The sequence below is a fragment of the Suricata suricatta genome, chromosome 15 (assembly GCF_006229205.1).
Source record: "Suricata suricatta isolate VVHF042 chromosome 15, meerkat_22Aug2017_6uvM2_HiC, whole genome shotgun sequence".
Classification (NCBI taxonomy): Eukaryota; Metazoa; Chordata; class Mammalia; order Carnivora; family Herpestidae; genus Suricata; species Suricata suricatta.
In genome coordinates this window covers 57,915,644-57,938,144 of record NC_043714.1, presented here as the reverse complement: position 1 = coordinate 57,938,144, position 22,501 = coordinate 57,915,644, and the positions used below count along the sequence as shown (strand labels likewise).

The following is a 22,501-nucleotide window of genomic DNA, read 5'->3' as shown; positions in this document are numbered from 1 at the left end:
TCTCTCTCAAAAATAAATAAACATTTTATAAAGGAATCAATTCTAGATGTGGAAAACTTTAAATCATAAGTACAATCATTTCTCTGCATGGAAAAAATTACAGTATTTTTGGTCCTTTAGGATACGTAGCCCATGAATACTATTAATAATATGGAAAGATACTTATAATATTTAATATCTATGATATTAAAACTGTACAAATGGAAAAATCTATGCCTAGAAAATGAATTCAGGAATGAGATTTTTTTCTTAAGGCAAAAACTCAAGTCTCAAGTATAAAACTTCAAGGCAGCTATTCCTAACAAATTCTGAGAGGCTACTATGATTTACATGATATTTTGTTTTATTACAAATGAGATAAGTGAGACATAAGGATGGCAAGTTACTTGAGCCAACTTAAATTAAACATTTGCTATTGCTCTTATAACTTTACTCATATCTTCCTATCAAGAGTCATTTGAAGAGAATATAATATGCCTCTTAGTATCTCAGAAGATTACTATAACTTGTTGTATCCTTGAATTTGAAATGATGATAATGTTGTGATACTGACCCAGAAGGAGTATGACAATGATAAGCATACTGCCCAGAGACTCGAAGTGAATGGTGACCCACTTTGTGGCATCCTTAGTTCCACGTTGTTTGTATATATGTCGGATTTATGATGCTGTCTACTATCAATTTATTCTGTGTCTTGATATCCAAGTTCATTTAAGTGACCACATGCTGGAAGGCACATAAATTTGAAAAGCAGAAAAAGAGAATCTAAATGAAAAACTAAAAGAGAAAATGGACACTAGATTTGGAAGGTATAAATAATATAACACTAGGATAAACGGTATAAAAAGTCAAATTGTTAGCCACAGAAAAACCCTTAACAACCATAAGAAATTTCTCGTAATTAATGCCTAGACAATAGCATTTTTAACACATCTCGGTTGTTCTACAGAGAGTAAACACTAATATTTTAGCTAGCTTCCTAAACTCTCCACCAAATTAGAAACCACTACCTAGGCGTATAAAATTAGCAGTTTTGATCTGGAAGAAAGAGAAAATGCAGAAATCACTAAAGTAAAGTATTTGAGTTCTTTCAAATTACCTCCTTGCTCCCTTTCTTCTCTTTCATTAAGAAACATAAACATGATAAGGTTTGCAAAAATAAATGTAGCTCACTTTATTACTTATCTATCACCATGTGGGTGAGACGAATGTGTTAATAACCTTAGTAAATAATAAAGCTCCATTTAAAATGGTCTTTACTTAAAATCGCATTGCATTAAATGGGGACCTGGAAAATAATGATTTAGGTCTTAAATCTCTTGAGAGACATGGAAGGCTTTTTCTTTTTTTTAAGTGCAAAAAAAATTGCTGCAAACATGAAATCCTGTATCAAGTTAATTATTTGCCAAATCATATCTTAATGAGTGGATGGTATAATTATAAGAGTTTGAAAGTCACAGAGAGAAATCTGTGGAGTGGACTAATCATGTTCATCTGACAAATGATTCAGGATGGGAGAATGTTTGACTCTAAATGTAGAATTTAATGATCTGCAAGGTCCCAAAGTCCAAAGAAACTAATGAACTAGCATGGCTATTAGTCTTCATATGCTATGGTTCTTGTCCTATTATGTGGGATGTTTTGAGCAATTGTTAACTCACTGCTTTTTGAGGTAAAATGCAGAAAAACTTCAGCTAACCAGTACCCCCAAAGTCCTACAATTGACTTTGAAAAGAAAATGAAATATGACAGATAAATCTGCCTCCTAAATTAAAGGAACAGATCAGAACTTCAACAGCCTCTAGAGTGTGCCATGCCTTCTCTACCCTCCCAACCCAGTCTCCACACGGACATCTGTGTGGACTGAGACTAGATCTTCCTGGCAAGGATCTGGAACCACAGCCAGATGCTTGGCCATCGAAGAGACTGTTCCACACACTCTGCTTTCTAATGAGAATGGACTTACTATTATAGAAAGACAAAGTAGAATTTATTGTTAAACTGAAGTTCAGTTAGGAAATTTGATTAGCCATAATTCATCTCTCTCTCTCTCACATTCTCTTCCATCGCTGTGTCACTCTGTGTCCCGGACACTTTTATCCATGAAGAATTTGGGGGTAGTTGCTACTTGGAGGGTCATCACTCCCCAAATTTGAATTGAACACGCTCCTTATCAAATATCAAATACCATCAAGGTTTCATCCTCATCACGTGCTGTGTTTTTACGTTCTAGATTATTCAGGACAGAATATTCAAGCACATATCACGTAACAGTTTAATATGGAACAAACATCCTGGAGGACTGTTCGTACTACCACAGTATTCATCTTACCTGGGAGACTTCCCTTACTACTATGCTAACTTAGGTAAGTGAGTTCCTTTCAGGGTGCTACCTCTCACTTTCCCTCCAGCTGCTGTCCAGTCTTCAAGTCCCTTGACTTTTCTGTTCTAGAGCAGGGTCTTCCTACCAGCCTACATGGGACATTGCTTCCTAGGGCCTCTCATAAATGGTGTATCAGGATCAAGAACTATAAATCCAACAGAACACTGCCAAATGGAAACACGTCCTTCTCGTCTGAGCCGCTGTACTTCACATTTAGTGGCATCATTCCTTTTTGAGAAGTGGGTTCCCAAATGACAGATCATTTTGAACATGACAGTGGGTTTGCTGTAATTTTACGTCTCCTCTTTCATAACATGGAACAGAAGAGCTCTCCCTAATTTTTTTTTTTGCTTCTTTGTTTGCGATCTCAACTTGTCTCTCTCCTACCAAAGAAAAGTGGAATTAATAAAAGGAAGGGAGAAAGATTTAATAATATATGACGAGGGACAAATTTATTCACCCATTTAACACTTGTTGTGTTCCTCTTATATGTCCCCTTAGTGCAACGCTCAGTGGTAGAAATAAGTCAGATGAGACACAATCTCTCCTCTTCAGCAGCTTCTAATCCGATCACAGTGGGGGAAGGGGAGTGGACACAGTCCCAGACAAAGCTCTGCCAGTGCTGCGTAGCCGGTTATGTTTTTGCAGCCCCACTTGTGCTAGTGGTAACAACATCTTAGACGTTTCCCCTCATTCACAATTCCCAACTGGAGAAGCTCTGGGACGGTAAAGCATCTTTCAAGATGTTGTGGGGAAAAGACTCTAGATTTTCTACCCTGGGCAGATGTTTCCCACAACGATCTCACCCTTGAGTTGTGGATGTTTAATTTGAAGCTGATAAAAAGGGAACGTAAGGAAAGTCCTGGCCTGAAGTATCAACCAGTGACAAAGGACGCTTTAACCCACACCAAACATGTTATGGGACTGGTAGTAAAAAATCAGGGGATGGTCTGCACTGGGTAATGCATTTAGAATTTGATAATTTTCAGAAGAAGGTCATATTTGATTAAAAAAAAATCCCCACGTATTTCTTGTAGAGCTAGTGAGATCTTCACGTGGAGCAAGCACATTAGAAGTGTGTATATGATGCTTCTCAAACTAGTACAGGGAAAGGTAAAAGCAGTGACTTGTCCTCTCCATGAAAAAGGGAACCCCTCCACCCTATGTATTCTTCTTTGGCAAAATTCTGACTGTGTATATAGATAGTGGGGAAGTTAGCTTCTTTCTAACATGCGATTAAAGTACCAGTTGGAAGACACAATTTGCTCTACAAAACACCCATTGAATTCTTTAATATGTGTGGTCTGATTCTTCCCTTTTTTCTATCAACATCAAAGCTTAACCTGAATGTCACTGCACACTCTTGTTTGCATTTAAGCTACCAAAATGCAAAATGTGTGGGTCTAAACTAGTGAAGTCTTAAAAACCTTTTAAACCCTGTATCCAATTTCTTAGTGAGTTCTTAGGGGAAAACTCACTTCGGGGAGAACCCATCTCACTTCTTTCTCTTTGGTGGCAGTGCCTGCTTTGCATATTTATGACACCTTTCCACCTAGGGCTTCAGAGCACACAGTTGGCAGAGGTCAGGGTCACATACTTATTCTCTCAGCTTCTGTCAGCACCGCACAGAAAGAGCTTCTTGAGAGCATAGAAGTTTCCGCTCCAAAATGATGATGACAACAGTGATGTTGATGGTGATGGAGATGATATAACCCTGAACAGATATTGAGCACTTAGTATTTGCTGGGTCCTATGCTACCTGCTTGGAAAGGATTCACTCCTTTAATTCAGTTCTGATAATAACCCCACAGGTTTGATGCTCTAACCCTAAAGCCCCGTTTCACAGCTGTGGAAACACCGAGGGGAAGATCCCACCACCACTGGGGGGTAGCACAGAGATTCAAACCCAGAGAGTGAGGCTCCGGATGCTCTTCTGTTTTAACCCTTACCACTTGCGGGTTATCATTTGAAATAGTATTAATCAGGCAAACAAACAAACAAACCTTCACTACTTTATTAAGAATAAGAGCTATTCAAATGCCCAGGGTGAGAGAGTACATTTACTGAAATCTATATTAAGGTATAAGTGACTAGCATAGACCCTTTCTGGAGTTGAGGGAGGTGAGGGGTGGGGTATGTGTGAAGACTTAGGGTGCCAAAAAAGCAGACGGGCAACCAAAAATGCATCCCCAGAGGAGGAAAAAGTTATCAAAGGAAGAACCTGCAGATGGACTTTGAGCTGTAAATTATTGAGGTCCGGAGACTCAGGCAGCAGTTAACTCACAGCTTTTCACCTTGTTTTTGTTCTGTCAGGACATACGAGGCACAGGACAAATGTGCTAGGAGGGAAAATTAGCTTAGGGTGAGGCGATGGAGCGAGAAGGAATGATTTTCTAAGTGTTGTTTTTCAGTGTTCCATTGGCTCCTCTCCCCTTTCCATTTCAGGTTTAAAGCCCCCCTCCAAGTTCACTGCAGTCATCCATGCAGTGACACCCCTGGTCTCTCAGTCCCAGCCAGTGTTGAAGCTTCTCGTGGCTGCAGCCAAATCCCAGTACTGTGCCCAGGTGAGTGGGGGCTGCCGGCAGCACCAGCCTCTGCCAGCACAGCGGACCAGGGACCCCCGCTTTTACCTGCTCTACGCTTTGCTCCCTGGGACTCATCTAACGTCATGCCCCGTTACTCCCCTTTCATTTGTCATGCCTTGTTACTCCCTTGTCATCAACTTAGAGGTTCTTGCAAGTGAAATCTAGCACAGGTAAGGGATGCATTACAAAGAGATTTTTCGCTGGGGTTACGTTTAAATACATACACCAATACATTCTTTAAAGAACGCATAAGCACCTCATTTTGTTTTTAAATGTCACCATGGTAAAGTAACATCAGAAATGCCATGGGAGGACCCAGAAAACTAAGTTTCAATGAAAGAAACAGATTTGCTGTTTTCAGGAGGCATCTTTCACAGCAACCATGACTTAATTACAAAATTGGGAGCAGAAGATTTTTATCTTGGATAATAAAATTTTCCACATCAGTGGACCTCTTAACAGTGGTTTTCTGATTTGTAAATTGGGTTGTATAAGAAGGCTTACAAACAAGGAAAGAATTAACTCATGCTGAAGTATGCCTTTTTGAACACGTTTACTGGAAATAATAAAGTCACATAAAATCAGCTGATTTTGGAGAATCCATATCATGAGCTCACCAGGCTAGTTCCATTTTGAATTCTATCCTCTCCCCAACATTGCCTGGAGTAGCGCTGGCTCAAAGCCAGCGTTCAGATGCTCGCTGTATGTTTTTATTTACTTTCGTCAGTGTTGTTATCTCACTCATGGTAAGACACCAGAATTTAGGAAACCACTGTATTAAGATTCAGCAACCTTGAAGTTTACTTCTTTTCTCCCCAGCTTTCTCCTGTTTCCTTGCTTTAGGTTACTCTTCCTGCCCTGTCTCTCTAGTTGTTGAGGTCACCAGATTCTGAAGATTGTGTGGAGGGGACGCTCTTTAAAATTCAAGGTCGATGTCTGCCTCTCTGCCTTGCTTAGGCTTCCATGTCCTCTCCCTCTTTCTGTCTCTGAGAAGGAGTTGGGTTGGAGGCCTATATAAAACCAGCCTTCCCAAGCCATCTAACAATCCCCTGTCCCTTTCAGATCATAGTTCTATGGAATTGTGACAAGCCCCTACCAGCCAAACACCGCTGGCCTGCCACGGCTGTGCCTGTCATCGTCATTGAAGGAGAAAGCAAGGTAGGATGGGAAGGTAGCCTTGAGTGTGGAACCACCATGGAGTCTTTGTTTCTCCGTGGGGCGCTTTGAACGTTGACCCTAGATGACTTCTTCCTGCCCAGGGTAGCTTCCAGCCCTGGACTCTTTCCTCTCAAATTGTCCCTGGGGCCCCTGGGTGGCTCAGTCAGTTAAGTGTCCAGCTTATGCTCAGGTCATGATCTCATGATTCGTGAGTTTGAGCACCACATCAGGCTCTCTGCTGTCGGTGCAGAGCCTGCTTCAGGTCCTCTGTCTCCCTCTGTCTTTGCCTTTCCCCTGCTTGAGCTCACACTCTCTTGCTCACTCGCTCTATCTTTCTCTCTCTCTCTCTCTCAAAAATAAATACACATTTATAAATAAATAAATAAATAAATAAATAAATAAATAAATAAATAAAATTGTCCCTGTCACTAAATATCTTCAGCTTTGACAGCCATAGGTTCTCAAATTGGAGAATCCTGGGTCCTACTACTAACTCTTTAGGAACTTTGTGACCTTTAAATATAAATTTGAATATATCTTCTTTCTCTGAGCCTCAGTTTCTTCATTGATAAAGCAGAAGTCATAACACATACCTGTTGCTATTAGGATTAAATGAATTCAGGACCTGGTCATCGTGATCTTTCTATAAAAGATGAGGGTCCAGATGAGGCTGCCAATGTGATGGTGACGCCCAAGGTTTTCTTGGCTCATTAATCTGGATTAGCTGTGTCTTTCAGAATAGTGGCTTGTCCTCACATTTTTCTTAGAAAGGACATTTACATTTTAATTTTGTTTGGGTGTCTCCATCAGAGACTCACAGGTGCTGTCTAGCTGGCCCCTTGCTTTCAGTCTCCCATTCATTTGGACGGAATGAACTTCTTAATCATCTCAAGCAGTCTCAAGGGATTCTATTTGCTAGTGCTTTAAATTAACATTTGAGGCCATGTGTAATCTGTTCTTGGCCAGCCTTACTAGTCTTCTCTCTCATTCATACATAGTCTTCTCTGCTCTCCCCCACAGACCCTGTCCTCTCCCCAAATTTGGTCATTCACAGTCACCTAAATTGCCTTCCTGCCTCTAATTCTTGTCTTTCCCTTTTGCTCTAAATCTTTACCATCCCGTCTCAACCCTTCATCTCCGTTATCAAAATCTCCATGTATTCTTTATTCCCTGTTCCCATGCAACCTTCCCTTTGGAATTTCTTCCTCTATGGGCAGCCAGAGAAGAGTTCCTTTTCTCTCTAGCTTCTACTTGTTACTTTCTTGTAGGTCATAATCCATTGCGAAGCAATTAGTGGCTCTAAAATAAAACAAATTGATGTTTTATTGGTGCAGAGTCATCCAAGAGACATCCTTTGTCAGTGCCCAAGAAGTCTGGTCATGAGAGATTGTCTCCCACTAAGTAAAACATCTTTGGGCCAGAATGAAAAAAATATCAATTAGATCAGACCATTCGAAACCATCATTTGACTTGCTAAAAATGGCAGTCTCACATGGTTCAACATGATTCAGTGAGAGCTGTAACTGTCACATGGTCAAGAAGATCAGTGCGTTATCCAGTCATTTCCAATGTATGACTGCCTACTGTGTTCTGGGCACCATGCAGTATCATGGAACACATGCAGAATGTGATAAATAGAATCCAGGCATTCCCAGAATGGGGTCCAGCGATGTGGTTATCCAAGAGCTGCTTCGTAAGCATTTAATGAGTAAAGTGGGAATTAGAAAGGCACCTGCCTCTCACCATGGATCTTACTTACTCTTATGAAATCCATCTCCCCATAGATGTGGTTTAACAAAAGGGATAGTGCACAAAAATCTCCTGCCTACAATCCCATGTATCTGTCACCCCACTGTCAATGCCTGAGGTCCTGAACGGTGCTCAGATGGATGCTGTCAGCTTTGGACTTGTGAATTCATTGTTGTTTTGTGCTTCCATGGATGACTAGATTTCCTTCTGATAGAGAAGTCTTCCTCTGAATTTGTTAGAATATCCAGAGAGGTTCCAGTCAGACTGACTGGGAGCCATTATGACTTCTATGGCTCAGTATTGCATCTTTATGCACAGGTTCATTGATCAACTTTATATTTTCACCCTGTGAGTAGTCCCAGTTTATTTATTTACGAGATGGTGGCTTTTATCAACTGTAGTTTATAAGACACTTCATATTCTCCCCGCCATATCTGTGGCTTCTTGCCATTTGTTGAGTCCTAGCCTCCACCTTGGCCACTGGTTCCCAGGGGCCATGTGATTCCTTTTCCCTCACTCCCACTGCCCTGGGATTGCACCACCTATTAAAGCATTTGCACTTAGTTAAGTATTCCCTAAGGCTCTGTATTCTGAGGATCCTAGGCTAAGACTGGGCCTATTTTGAGGATTCAGTGAGATAGTGCATTATAGGTGCTGAGCCTGGTTCCTGTTATACACCAAGGGCACAGTGAACACCAGCTACTCTTTTGGGAGGCATTGTAATATTTGCATTATGGACTCTAAGGCGAGTTACTTAACTCTCTGTGCTCAATTCCTCCTTCAGGAGGAATGGAAGCAATCATAATACCTACCTAACAGGGTAGCTGAAAGATCAAATGGCACAACACTATACTTGTAAATGTACTTAGAAGTATGTATGCACATGGTCGGTGCTCAGTAAATGTTAACTCCTATTGTTCTTTCCATAATTGCTTATGGATATTTCTTATCTTCCTCATTAGACAATAAACTTCTGGAGTCTTGGTCACTTCCTAGTCAGGCTTGTTCATCCTAGACGAGGTTGGGCTGGCATATGGTAGCTAAATATTTCTTACGCGAACTAACAAGCAAAAGCCAGTTCACTCAGGATTGACTTTGTAAGTCCATCAGTTCCTTTCATGCTACATGCTAAACCATTCAACTTTCAGAAGTAGCTGAGGCAAGGTATTTGAAAGAGAGCCTCGGGTTCTACACTAGAAGTTGAAGTGGCTGGATTATGGGCTCTTAACCTCTGTTGATGAAGCACGTTCAGAAAAAGGAAGTGGATCCTTTAGAAACTGGTGGCTGGGGACATAATGGGAAAGGAGTCCTAGGTCTCCTTATTCCCCATTTTGCATTTCCATATCTAGCCTTGAGTTTAGAGTTGATGTGTTTGCTGCTTTGGCTACAAAATTCTCTTTTGAATTTATAGCCCTTGTCTTTGCAGCTCTCTCCCTAAAGACTTAACGAGGGAAAGGTCAGGGCATCACTAAGCTGGCAGCTAATGGTTTCTGTGTTAGTCAGTGGACATGTAAACAGTATCAGGAGAATTGCTTCAGGCTGAGAGTTTGAGCACTGTGTATATGGGGTTGCTGATCACTTTATATTTTATTTTGTTTTGAAAGCCTGAGAAAGAAAAAGAAAACTTGACCCAGTTGACAGATGTGTGGGAGCAGACCCTGGAGCCATTTATGCTGTACATACATCCCTTGAGCTCCCGGAGATGGGTATTGTGGGCACTTCCCATCCTTTGATGTCAGAAGCCCTCCAGCAGCTACACGGGCACAGAAGCCGAATCTGAGATGTGGGTTCATGGATGAGCTGGCTTCTTGTAAATACAGCTTGAGCTTCTTGGGGTGGGGGGGGCGCTCAGATTTGTGGAGAGGAGACCCTTGGTAGCCAGGTTCAGGGTCTCCCTTCTCCTCTGTCTCCAATGACCAACTGCTTCATTCCCTGGCCTTGTGTCCCTTGGAAGTTAATGGCAAATGTGCTCTTTCTCTCAGCCTCCAGGCATGGATGTAGAGAGCATGTCATACTGTGAATAATTTCCAGAGGAAGATGGTGAATATGAGATCGCCTTATGTGCCCCCAGTTCACTTTTGGGGTCCCTGTCAAACCTGAGGCGGTCCAGCATGGTGGCTGAGGTGCTCTGTAAAACCTCACCATCCGGGATGCAGTGCTGGTGGGTCCATCTTGAGCAAGACTCCCAGCCTTGCTATGCCTTAGTTTTCTCAGCTGTACAATGGGGTTATTATAAAGATGAAACAGGATGACGTGTATGAAGGACTTGGGACATTTCTGACACATAGTAAATGTTTATTTTAACCACATTAGTTCTTCTCAAATCATCATTCTCAAGGCTGATTATCCTGCAGTACATTCAGCACAGAGGTTTAAGGTGTGACTGTCACACAGAAGTCTCTCTAGACTTAATTTTTCCAGCTGGTCCCTTCATCCCCAAAGTCTTCACCACCCCCGCCCCCACACGTCACCATGCCGTATCCTTGAGTCTCCCAAACTTTATTCATATAGTGCCTTCACAATGTGCCTAAATCCTTAGACCACATGTACTGTTGTCTGTTTAATATTTTTCCATAAATCAGCTTACTTTTTGTTTCAGTGAAATTATTTTTGAATAAGTTTACTGCTCCCTATTATTGCTATAAGCACTGATCTCTGTGTATATATATTTTCTCATCTGTGCTAACATCAGCGAAGAGTAGAATTTTCAAATATGTGTCCCTACACCTCTGGAAATGACGTGGCCTTCTGGTGGTGTGTGCCCCCCACTTGGAACCGTGGCTCCATCCATCCACTCTTTCCAGGCCTCGGGGTGCTGGTGCTTTCCTCTGTGCCTTCACGTCTGCCGAGCGCTGTTTCTGCCTCACTTCTCATTATACCCAGTGAATTCCTGTCCATCAAGTCCTACTTCAATGTCCCGTCTTGTCTAAGGTTTTCATCTGCTCTTCCAAGTGGCTGGCTGCTGCGTCCTGTGCGCTCCCGGCATGGTCCATATCAGCCTGGCACTGGTCATCTGCATCTTGATGTCTGCGGACTGTGAACTTTCCTAAGACAAGAGAAAATGTCTTAGTTACCCTTGCACTCCCTTTCACTAGCAAGGTGTCTGTACACAGTAGGTGCCCAGTAACTAGGGGATGCTCCCCTGATGGGAAATGGAAATGTTCAATGTTGAAGATGATGTGGTGGTAGAACATTCTTTGTGAAGGTGAGGATGGAGGAATTTGCCTGAAAACAGATCTCTAAATGTACCTCTCTTTTCCTCAATTCCTTTCCCCCTGCCTGCTTCCTCCCCACCCCCCAGGTTATGAGCAGTCGTTTCCTGCCCTACGACAACATCGTCACAGATGCAGTGCTCAGCCTTGATGAGGACACTGTGCTCTCCACCACAGAGGTAAGGAGCAGGTGCGGGCTCTTCAGACAGGTACCCCAAAGCCCAAGGGGCCAGCGTTTCTTTTGCCCTGGCCTTGGCTAACTTGAAAACCTTTTTTAAAACTTCCTGCACAGTTGGTGGGTTTTTATCAACCAGGTTCCTGTTAGCACCTTGCCACCACCTGGAACCCTGATGAGGGCATTTTTCCCCCTTTGTTTTCTCTGCTAATTGGCTCCTCATTTGCATGGCCAGACCTCACCTCTCCCCTCCTGCCTGCCCTCCTTTTGTTTTTAAATAGCACAGCTGTGGGCAGGTGTGCAGGGCCAAAGGGGGTGGGGGCACCTGGCCAGCATCATCTTGGGACCACACAGCCCAGAGCAAACAGCCCGTCCTTCCCCAATTATCCTAATGCCTGTGTGTGTGTGCGCCTGCCCGCGGGTATCTCGCCTTTGTTAGGGAAAGCTATTCTGGGTTCTGAAGGCAGCCCTTCTGTCTCAGATTCAAGTGCTCATTTTCCTTCACCCACACAAGAGCAAACGATTTCACTTTTAAGACGGAGACGGAGATCCTTGCTATTTCAGATGTTCAGGTATTTGTGCCAAAAATAAGATTGCACAAAGGCCGTGTGAGGAGGAGAGAGAGAAAGGAGGAGAGATGGATATGATAGAAAACCAATTTTTACAACTCGAATGAGTATTGATCTCAGAAACCTTACTTTAAACCATCGAGGGGACCAAAGACAGTTCTATAAAAACGTCGTACATCGGAAATGCATTATTAATGGGAGCTGCTAAAGAGCACAGAGACTGAGCTACTTATACCTTTCCTTTTTGTCCCCCTCTTATTCATAATCACTTTCTTTTCAATTTAAACATCGGCACTTACCAGCAGGCACTTTCCTGGATGCTGGACCGGTTCTAATGGCCTGCTGCCTACGCAGCCAGCGCTTGGTGTCAACCTAGGCCAACAGTCCCACGGCCTGTTTCTTGAAATTCGGTGGATGCTTCCAATTTCCATGAAGTGGAGTTGAACAGACATTATGCGCAAGAGCAGCCTAAATAACCCCCAGCACAGAATGCCCTGGGCCTTGCTCACCTTGGTAGAAATGCTTTTTCTGTAGTCCAGGCTCTAAGAATACTCAGCCAATGAATGATTGGAGGGAAGCATGCTGAGGTGCTTAAAGCCTGAGCACACAGCCAGTTGCATCACGTGCAAGTCTGCAGGGGAAAGTGTTTTGGGGGGGGTGGGTGGCAAGTTCTGCTTAATGTTTAAAGGGAATGACGGCCGTGGAGTACAGGGTGTGGGACACTCCAGCTTTCCTGTTTCTGCTGCTTCCTGCAAGGGAGGCTGGCATCCTGGGAGCACATTCATTCAACAGATATTTATTGAGGGATCTCTTTGTTCTGGTCTTCAATGCCACCTACCTTGATGGCACGGCTCCTGCCTCTAGCCATCACAGTGGTGGCAGCCAACAGAATTCAAGTCAGGTGTTTCCACTGGAGGGATTTAGGATGACTTAGGTGGACGGGCTTGAAGGCCCGAAGGTACCTGGAGAGCGGCAGGAACCGGAAGCAGCCCCCACCCCCAGGGCTGAAGAAGGGAGACAACCCAATCCAGTCCAGTCGACTGGCCAACAGCCTGCAAGGGAGACCAGGTCGTGCCATCCGTAGGGCTCCGTCCTGCCCGGCCACAGAGCATGGCCAGAAGAGTGGGGACCTTGGAGAGCAAACGCAGGAAGAAGCAGCCCTGGTAGAACGTGGGGTCCAGACAGCTGCGGTGTATATTTAAATCAGCATCCCATGGACTCAAGTACTGATGGATGTGCACTTTACATCTTCCCCTGGGCAGAAGGCAATACGTCCCGCTCTACAGATGTTTTTTCCTGTCCCACGGTCAGATATCTTTCAGCTTCTGTGACATTTCCATGGGCTGGTGAACTTCTTCTCAAAGTCTAGCAATTTCAGCCACTCAGTGCATGCTGGGAGGGACACGTGTCCTGAGAAGTCAGCGTGGATGGGAAATGGTGCTAGTGTAAGAGGCCTGCGGTCTGGTTTACTTTTGCTGATCGCGAAGTGCTTGTGTCACCTAAACAGCCAAGGACAAGGACTTCTTTTTTCGCACTTTTTAAGTGAGTGGATATTGGTTCATTTTATTCCCTCTCTCAGGATTCTCCGCTTGCTTAAATGCCTCTCTGTAGCATTAAGGATAGGTTTTTAAACAGCATTCTGTAAAGGGTACTAGATGTAGTTGGTTTACAGTTATTTACATTTATCTGGGTTGCTGCAAATTCTCAAAAGGAAACAGATGTTGGTTTTTAAGAGAAAAGGCTGACCTTTGCCTCCTTTGATGTGTTAATGATCTTCGGAAAGCAGAACTATCACAAGAATCATAGTTTTATCTGAATTTACTTTTGAGTTCCTTTGAAATGACTTGAAACGGCTTTGAGATAGTGAGAAATTCATGTGATGAAAAAAACCCCAACGGGTTCTCTAGTAGTTGCCAGTGCGTGTGTTTCCTTTTCACAGAATAATGGAAAACCCCAACGAGCGCCGACAGCCAGGCTGATTCTTTGACGCCGGGCTGCATGATATACGGGCCCGTCAGTTGGCACCGTTAGTATGGCGCACCGGTGATGGTGTGCCGGTTATCACAACCCGATTTCAATCTGCTGGCAGCTACTGTCCGCTCCCCTGCTGCGGGTCCGAGATGCCCTGTGCCCCGACAAGCTTTCTTAATGTATTTTCCAACGCTTGGCTTTTTTTTTTTTCTGGATGTTTGCATCTGGGGGAACAAGTTATATTCTTAAAGTCTTTCTTATCTTGAGTTAGGGAAACTAGATTTTCAGGAAAATCTGCATTTATGGCTGTTCACAACAATAATGACTAATGGCCCCCAAAGAATTCAGAGATAAAAGGACCCTCACAGAAGACCCAGGCCAGTGTTTCCCAGAGGATGGCTTGTGCACAGTAGTTTTGCATGGTTCATGGCAAGCATATTTCATTTCAACAGTTGTATTTACCGTTTGCTGGAAAACAATACAGCCAGCAGCCCAACCTAGGATTTCACTGACATGTTTACATAGGATGAGGCTAATGAGAAAAGACAAAAACATAGGCAATTTAAAGAAAAATATTAAATACGTGATTGTGTGGTATGGGAATGTGGCAGAAAGGAGAACGATGTTATGCATGTGGTGAATGCTTGGGAAATACTGATCTAGGCTTATTTGCTGTGTTCTTTTAGTTGAGATAAAATTCACAACATAACCATAAAATTAGCCATTTTACAGTGAATAATTGAGTGGCATTTATTACATTCACAATGCTGGGCAGTCATCAGTTCTATCTTACTCAAAAGCATCTTCATCACCCCCCAAAAAAAGGTCCCATATTCATTAATCAGTCACTCCGTAGCTTTTGGAACCAAGAATCTGGTTTTGTCTCTATGGAGTCCCTTATTCTAGGCATGTCATACCACATGTGGCCTTTTGTGTGTGGCTTCTTTCACTCGGTTTTCAAGGTTCATCTGTAAAACAGATTTCATGCATTTCATTCCTTTTTATAGCTGAATAATATTCCATTGGGTGGATATACCACCATTGGTTTATGTATTTATCAGTTGTTAGAACTGGGTTGTTTTTGCTGTTGGCTGTTGGGAGCAGTTACTGGCTACGCTTCTCAACCTGTGGGAGGTGGGAGCTAGCCTTGACACCAGCCTCAGTTCCCAGCCACCATCCCTGCATGGCGACTGGAAAAATTTGTAGAATAAATGAAATTTCCATTTGCATGGCTTATTGGGAGGAGATTGGAGAAAGGTCGTGGGGTGAATGTGGAACCTGTCTAAGAGTTAAATTGTTCTCAGTACTATAGCAACAGAGGTAAAAAGAAGGCTATGGTAACAGTACCTACCAAGTCTGAAACCAGATGGCTGGGTTTAAATCTTGGTTCTGCCTCTTACTAGCTTAGGAAAATTACATGAACCTCCATATACCTTAGCTTCCCTCTCTGTAAATTGGAGACTATAAAATTACCCACTTCACAGGGTTATGAGGATTAAATGATGTAAAATGTGTAAGAACCTCAAACCAAAGCACGACATGATTATGAGCATTATCTGATCGCTTGCTGTTACTGTTTTTATTTTTTACTTTCTATTTATTTATCATTCATCAAACAATCATAGAAAGTCAGAAATTAGCTCACACATTTGAAAACAGATTATTTGCTAGTTATAAATGTCAGTTTCCAGCATGTTTAAAAGTATCTGCTTTAGGTTATTATAAGCCCTGGAAAGTCATTTACCTGCATTTCCCTTAAAATAATCATGTGGCCAAAAAAATAATAAAATAAAATAATCATGTGGCTTCACTTGGAGCTTTTCCCCACTTACTCTTAGTGATTTTTCACTGTGGCTGCTTTTTCTAGATTTCCTTTTTACTGAGAATCTTGAAAGCTGAGAGGTCTGACTTACATTTATTTATGATATCTGCTCTGAATTTCTGGTAGAACTTTTGTGGTTTTTAAGGGTCTTCTCTCTTGCTTTTAAGAGGATGCTTTTATTCTAGTCACTTTGGCTTTGCTGTATGCTAGTCATGATGCATGCTGTATATTCATACTCTGGATGTATACAGGAAATCTCCCGTTTATAAAACAGACACATTTGTGCCTCGCATGAATCCATGGTCACGTGCACCCTAGAGGGAGGAGGGAAAAAGCAACTGTTTTTTTGACTTGCATTTTTGCTTGAACAAACTGGATTCTAAAGGACCTATCAGCAATTTCTTTTCTTCTTTCATTTCTGCACTCATCTGAAGTTTCTTCAACAGAAAACATTAAAATGTGCATAATTATGGGGCAAAATGTCAAGCAGTCAGTTTAATTTGCTGATGAATACACGGAATTAATGTTTCGTGACAGACCTGGGATTTCGCATTATGAATTAGCAGGGGGAAGGTAATGTTTTGTTGACGTTTGTTAACGCTGTTGATTGCTTGTTTGGCTTGTGTTCTGCCTGCAGGTGGATTTTGCCTTCACAGTGTGGCAGAGTTTCCCCGAGAGGATTGTGGGGTACCCCGCGCGCAGCCACTTCTGGGATAACTCTAAGGAGCGGTGGGGGTACACGTCCAAGTGGACAAACGACTACTCCATGGTTTTGACAGGAGCTGCTATTTACCACAAGTGAGGAATTCAGACGTCTCTCATACGGATTTTTACATAGCTCTTTATAGATTAGCTTCTGGCTGTTGCATAAATCAGCACTTGGGCCGGATCTTATTAACAGCATTAACAAAAATTAGTTCGCATTGCTGTTTAAGTTCCATCAGTGTGGTCAGCATGTGTCTTTGAAACAATAAAACTCCTTGGCTTACTGCATTTCCAGAAATAACAGTAGAGTAACATCTTCAATTTGTCTGAAGTTGGAGGACACACTCATGTACATTGAGTGACTGAACATTTCTAATAACAGCTACAAAAGTAAATATTTAATTGTGCACCCCCAGGCCCCATTCTGAGTGCTTGGGATTTACCACTGAGTAAAATTTTTAAGAAAAAGAAAGAAAGAAAGAAATTCCTGCCTAAGTAGGTTTTCTCTTCTAACAAAGGGAGGACACAATATTCATAATAATTTTATAATAAGTTAAGGGCATGAGTTATATAGCACAAAGGTGAAGTCAAGGACCGTGAGTGCTGGAGGTAGAAGGGAGGTTCGAGGGTGGCCAGTGATCCTTATTGAACAGGTGAGATCGGAGCAGAGACTTGAGAAATAATCATCCAAGAGGATACTTGTAGAAAGACTGCTCTAGTGTAGGGAACAGCTGAAAGAAGTGAGTGCCCTGAGCCAGAATGTTCGAGGAATACCAAGAAGACGAATGGGCTAAGAGTGGAGTGAGTGGAAAGCAGGGGAGAGAGGTCATGGGAGCCAGTGCAAGGGTTTGAATTGAGCAGAGACACCTTTTTTATATTTTAGGCGTCCACTCTGGGTGCTGTGATGAGAATAGATGATACAGGGGCCAGGGTAGAAGCAGGGAGACCTGTTAGGAGGTGACTGGCATCCAGGCAAGAGATGATGGAGCCTGGGACCTATAAGTGAGCACCAGAGGTGGTAAATAGTGATCAGATTATGGGCATATTTTGAAGATGCTCCAGTCTGATGACTAAGTTTTTTTGACCTAAGGAACTGGAGGGATAGGACTCAGTAAAAGATGGGGAAACACTTATAGATGAATTAGGTTATTAGGAAAAAGACAGGAGTTCAGTCTTGTGCATGCTAAGACATCTAAAAGGGTATGCTGGGAAAAGGGCAGGGATACAGATACACATTTGGGAGTTGTTTAAATATAGTTGGACTTTAAAGCCAAAGGACTTGGGTCAGACTACCAAATCAGTGAGTGTAAATGGTTCATGTTACTGACTCAGTCATTAATAAAAACCCCATTCCTCAGCCTTAGTAAGGTGAACACACTAATCTTAACCTAGTCTTTAGTAAAGAATAGAGAGTTTTGCCATCTCAGGGACAGAGTTACAAGTGCACAAGGTATCTTGATCTTAAGCCCTTACCTCTTTTTTTTTTTAATGTTTATTTATTTTGAAAGAGAGCAAGCAAGGGAGTGTCAGAAAGAGAGAGAGTGAGCGCAGAGTCTGACATATGGCTTGAACTCACAAACTGTGAGATCATAACCTGAGCCAAAATCAAGAATTGGACGCTTACCCAACTGAGCCACCCAGGTGCCCCTTAAGACTGTACCTCTTGAAAGTTCTTGTTCCCTTTCTTCCTGTCACTACCCCTCAATGAATCTGATTCATTCAAATGATATTTCCTATAAATATTTGCTATTATATCCCTCTTAAAAAATAGTAGAAAAAAATAGTAGAGCGAGAAATAATTCAACTTAACTGTGGGTTCTCCATAATAATTGACCACTAGATTAATTAGAATTTTGATCTAACAGTGTTAAGATATATGGTTTATAGGCCACACAAATGGAATATTGTTGGACTCAGAGCCATAGGATGGTTGAATACAGTGCTGATTAAGCCAATAATTAAAATTATAAAGCTGTTTTTAAGGATATATAGATTATGTGTAAGTAACTTCTCTTACCATCTGAATATGTACTTTCTAACCAACCACCCTGATATTTAAAAGTCAGGCTGGCCAAGCAGTATCTGCACGTTATTTCCTTATCTGTGAAGCATGGAGAAGGATAGTACCTATGTCATAGGTTCATTATGAGAAATTACATGAGACATTTCTTATAAAGCACTTTAGAACATTATGTGGCATATAGTAAGTACCATATAAATGATAGCTATCGTCATTGTCTATGATATGTTTAGGGATTCAAAGAGTAAGTGTAGGCTTCCTATCAAAGAAGACCACTTGTCATTATATGATGGTCACTTATGAAACCTGTCTGGTTTTTACAGATATTATCACTACCTGTACACCCATTACCTGCCAGCCAGCCTGAAGAACATGGTGGACCAACTGGCCAACTGTGAGGACATTCTCATGAATTTCCTGGTGTCTGCTGTGACAAAATTGCCTCCAATCAAAGTCACCCAGAAGAAGCAGTATAAGGAGACAATGATGGGGCAGGTAAGAACAGAACTCTTCTCCCCTGCTTTGCTCTTTAGTGGTTCAGCCTGAGGTAATAAGGACTCACTGTTCTTCTAGGAAGCATAATGAAGAAATATATGTGCGTATTTATACATGTGCCTGGGCAAGTGCATGCACACACACACACACACACACACACACACACACACACACACACACCTAAAAGCTCCAAGGGAGTATGTGGTTGGCCCATGTATGAATAGGAAGACATAAGTCAAGGGTATCTTCTCCAGAATTAAAGACATATAAGAATCTATGTAAGTTTATTGTAAGTGCTTTATGTAACGAATAGCTAATAATACTGTCTTCAACAGAGCCTTCTGGTAAGTGCTCTTGAGTTGGATGAGCATCATAGTGACAGACGCATAAGCCTTGATTTTCACCTAGAACTACTACCTATAAGTTATACACAAGTCTGCTACCTTCTGAAACTTAGTTGGTTCATTCTTAAAATGGAAATGGTTAAAATCTACCTCACGGGCTTGAGGTGACATGTGTGAAAACTTGTATGAAAGTAAAATATTGTTGAGTCATGTAAGTTTAGTACTAAAGATACTTGCAAGGAAATAGAATTCAACTTTCTCTTTTCATAAGTAAGGAGATTAGGATCCAGAGACTTTAAACATAGTGCCGCAAGTCACCTAGTAGTAGAGACGGAACCAGGAGTTGAATCCCTGGCTCTGTTCATTCCACTGCTCCTTATTTTACATCTCTGGGCCCTGTATCAGGATGATCTGGATATGCTATAGTTCATCGACTCTCATTCATCCTGGACAGAGCCCAGTACCAATAAGAAGCCAAAACCTTTTAGACCATTTAGATCCACCCAAGTTGAATCATGGAGAATCCAACAGGATTTCAGTCAACCTGGACAGATGTACTTTTGAGGGTTCTATCCTTTCAATTGTTTGGGGTTTCCCATCTACCTGTTACAATCGTTTCTGAAAATCATATACAGACCTAGTTTTTGCAAAGGAAAACTTAGCCAGGCCTCATGTTAATACAATTGGTGATTTTTCATCCACTAAATTTAGTAAGAGCAAACAGCCTGCAGGATTTGAAGTAAACTTTTCATACTTCAGTGTTTATGAACGTGCACAGAGTATCAGGCACTGTTTTAGATTCTGGTTGTGATGGAGCCGCTGTCCTTAATGAGCAAAGAGTCTAGTGGAAAATTGTATTTTCCTCTAACTACTAAAAGAACAAGCAAGAGGATTTGCAAGAATTTTTCATCATGAAGGCTGACAAACCATTCAAATTCAAGATGTATTGAGTGGCTCAACTGGTCAGCTTAATTAGAAACTTTCTCTGACTTACTAAGTAGAGCTCTCATACTATAAATGATAGAGGATAGAACTTAAGATCTGCCTCTTTCTTCTTGAACAAGTAAGTGTAACTTCCCTAAACCTGCTTCCTCATCTCTGCAGGGAGGAATGTTATTACCTGAGTAGATAACTTGACCAGGTTGTTGTTACGAAGCTCAAATGAGCTTCACGGAAACACTTTACAAGTAGTGTTTTGTTTGTTATTTGGCTGCTCAGAGGTAACTTGACATTCGTATTTACCCTCCATGGTTCCTTTGAAGCACGTTGACACTTGGGTTTTTAAGTACTCTGAGTGATTCTCACAGTCAAATGTACCGTACTAGGAAAATATTTTCTAACAGTACATGGAACACACGCGTACATATACATCATTGTACAGTTGCCTATTGATAAATGTGTTTGTGTTTTTCCCCACCATAATCTGGTAGTTCTCTTTTTCTTTGTTTCATACAAACATGGTTTCAGAGACCTTACGCTTATTTAAATTTCAGCACTTAAGCCATTTAAGGCTTTCTTTTAAATTGGTGTCATAAGCATGATCAAAAAATATTTAACCGAACTTAGGGGAAACACAGAGAGCTAAAGAGATAGTAGCCATCTTTCCTACTTATCCAGAATGAACCAAGGAAACCAGAAGGTTTTAGAAAACTGTTCTAGAAACCATAAACACATTATTAGTCATAGTATTTGATTGCATGTACAAAGTTTTGTTTACTGACCACAGTAGTTGAAGTTCAACCGGTAGATCGTTCCCAGACCAGGGAATTAGTCAATATGGAGCTTTGTCTGTTCGTGTGTTTTTGAACATCAAGGAAAATTGCGCATCTTGGGGAAACCAAAGAGGTTGAAACCCAGGACTAGTGCTGTCATCTCCACCAGGCTCATGGGAGGTTTGGTGGCCCGTCCAGACCCCAAGCTCTGCCGCTTGCCCTGGAATCTGATTGCTGCGGTGTTTCCAGCTCACCTTGCACTCGTCTCATTGTCTTCCTCGTCTCTCTCCCTTTCCCCAGACTTCTCGGGCTTCCCGCTGGGCTGACCCCGACCACTTTGCCCAGCGACAGAGCTGCATGAATACGTTTGCCAGCTGGTTTGGCTACATGCCGCTGATCCACTCTCAGATGAGGCTCGACCCTGTCCTCTTTAAAGACCAGGTCTCCATTCTGAGGAAGAAATACCGAGACATTGAGCGACTTTGAGGAATCCGGCCAAGTGGGGGAGGGGAAGCGAGAAGGGTCGGGGTCAAGCTGCTCTCTCTTCCCAGTGCAGATCCGCTCAGCAGCAGAGCCAGATTGTGCCAAGTATCCAAATAATCTTAGATGAACAGAATGACAAAAAAAAAAAAAAAAAAAAAAAGGAAAAAAGAAAAAAAAAGGCCAATGAAAACTCGACTCCTGGCTCCTGGGACTGCACAGGACTGCTCCAAACTCACCTCACTGGCTTCTATGTCCCAAGACTAGGTTGTGTACAGTTTAATTATGGAACATTAAATAATTATTTTTGAAATGATTGCTATGCAGGTTTAAACTTTTTTAATGATCAAAACTATTAAAAACCAGAGTTCTTTCTTTAATCAAAATTGTGTTGGTTGTGAATATTTCGAAGCTGCCCCTCTTCTTCCCACAAACAGCATTGCCCTTGGTCATGCAGGGTTCGCTGCGGTTACAAACGCTCAGACTTCATGAAGACACAAGAAGTCACTCCACCCAGTGCCAAGAAATAACCAAGCCTAAGTTTAAGGCAAGTTCATTATTCCACTTTGCCAGTGCAAATGGTTTCCACTTCGGATTTGCAGATCCACTTGAACTCTAATATGTTGCTGCATGAAAGAAAGCATTATCACCTCCAGGTAGGCAGCTATAGCAGAAAACTTTGTGTGAGATATAGAGGTATGGTCATCTTTTGCACGGGGCGGGGGGAGTTAGTACTAGGAAAACACTAGTATAATTAAGAATGTTCAGTTCACACAAGGAACCATCTAGACAATCCACCAGCATATTAGTGAGATGGGAATATTGACCCACAACGGTGACTCAAGGCTCTTTAGGGATGTGGGTTAGATTATACCTTTACCACTGACATAGGACCTCTGAGAGCTGGGGGAAGGCTTTGGTTTAGAGACAAAGGAACAATGAATGTGTCCATGGCAGACCAGCAACCACAAGACAAGCTCTTTATATTTGTGAAAACCTTGAGTTTCAGAAGCTTCTCTTGAGAAAGAAGTAATCATATAGAAACTCACGCCATTGAACATGAGCATTGCTAACAAGGAACCGAGGGCATACGTCACCTCACCACTGGGATCTTCATCCCA

The 22,501-nt window shown here is 42.1% G+C and overlaps 1 protein-coding gene across 1 annotated transcript in view; it reads left to right on the top strand.

Moving 5' to 3' along the window:
• The window catches only part of EXT1 (exostosin glycosyltransferase 1), a 277,127-nt gene extending 255,361 nt beyond the window's left edge, over window positions 1–21,766 (top strand). Inside the window, exons 5-11 of the mRNA XM_029923529.1 lie at window positions 2,234–2,366; window positions 4,829–4,947; window positions 6,031–6,126; window positions 11,177–11,266; window positions 16,262–16,422; window positions 18,673–18,844; window positions 21,201–21,766. Coding sequence (XP_029779389.1) covers window positions 2,234–2,366; window positions 4,829–4,947; window positions 6,031–6,126; window positions 11,177–11,266; window positions 16,262–16,422; window positions 18,673–18,844; window positions 21,201–21,386 — 957 coding nt within the window. The 3' untranslated portion in view covers window positions 21,387–21,766. The remainder of the gene's footprint in view (window positions 1–2,233; window positions 2,367–4,828; window positions 4,948–6,030; window positions 6,127–11,176; window positions 11,267–16,261; window positions 16,423–18,672; window positions 18,845–21,200) is intronic.
• Window positions 21,767–22,501: the final 735 nt, after the last annotated feature.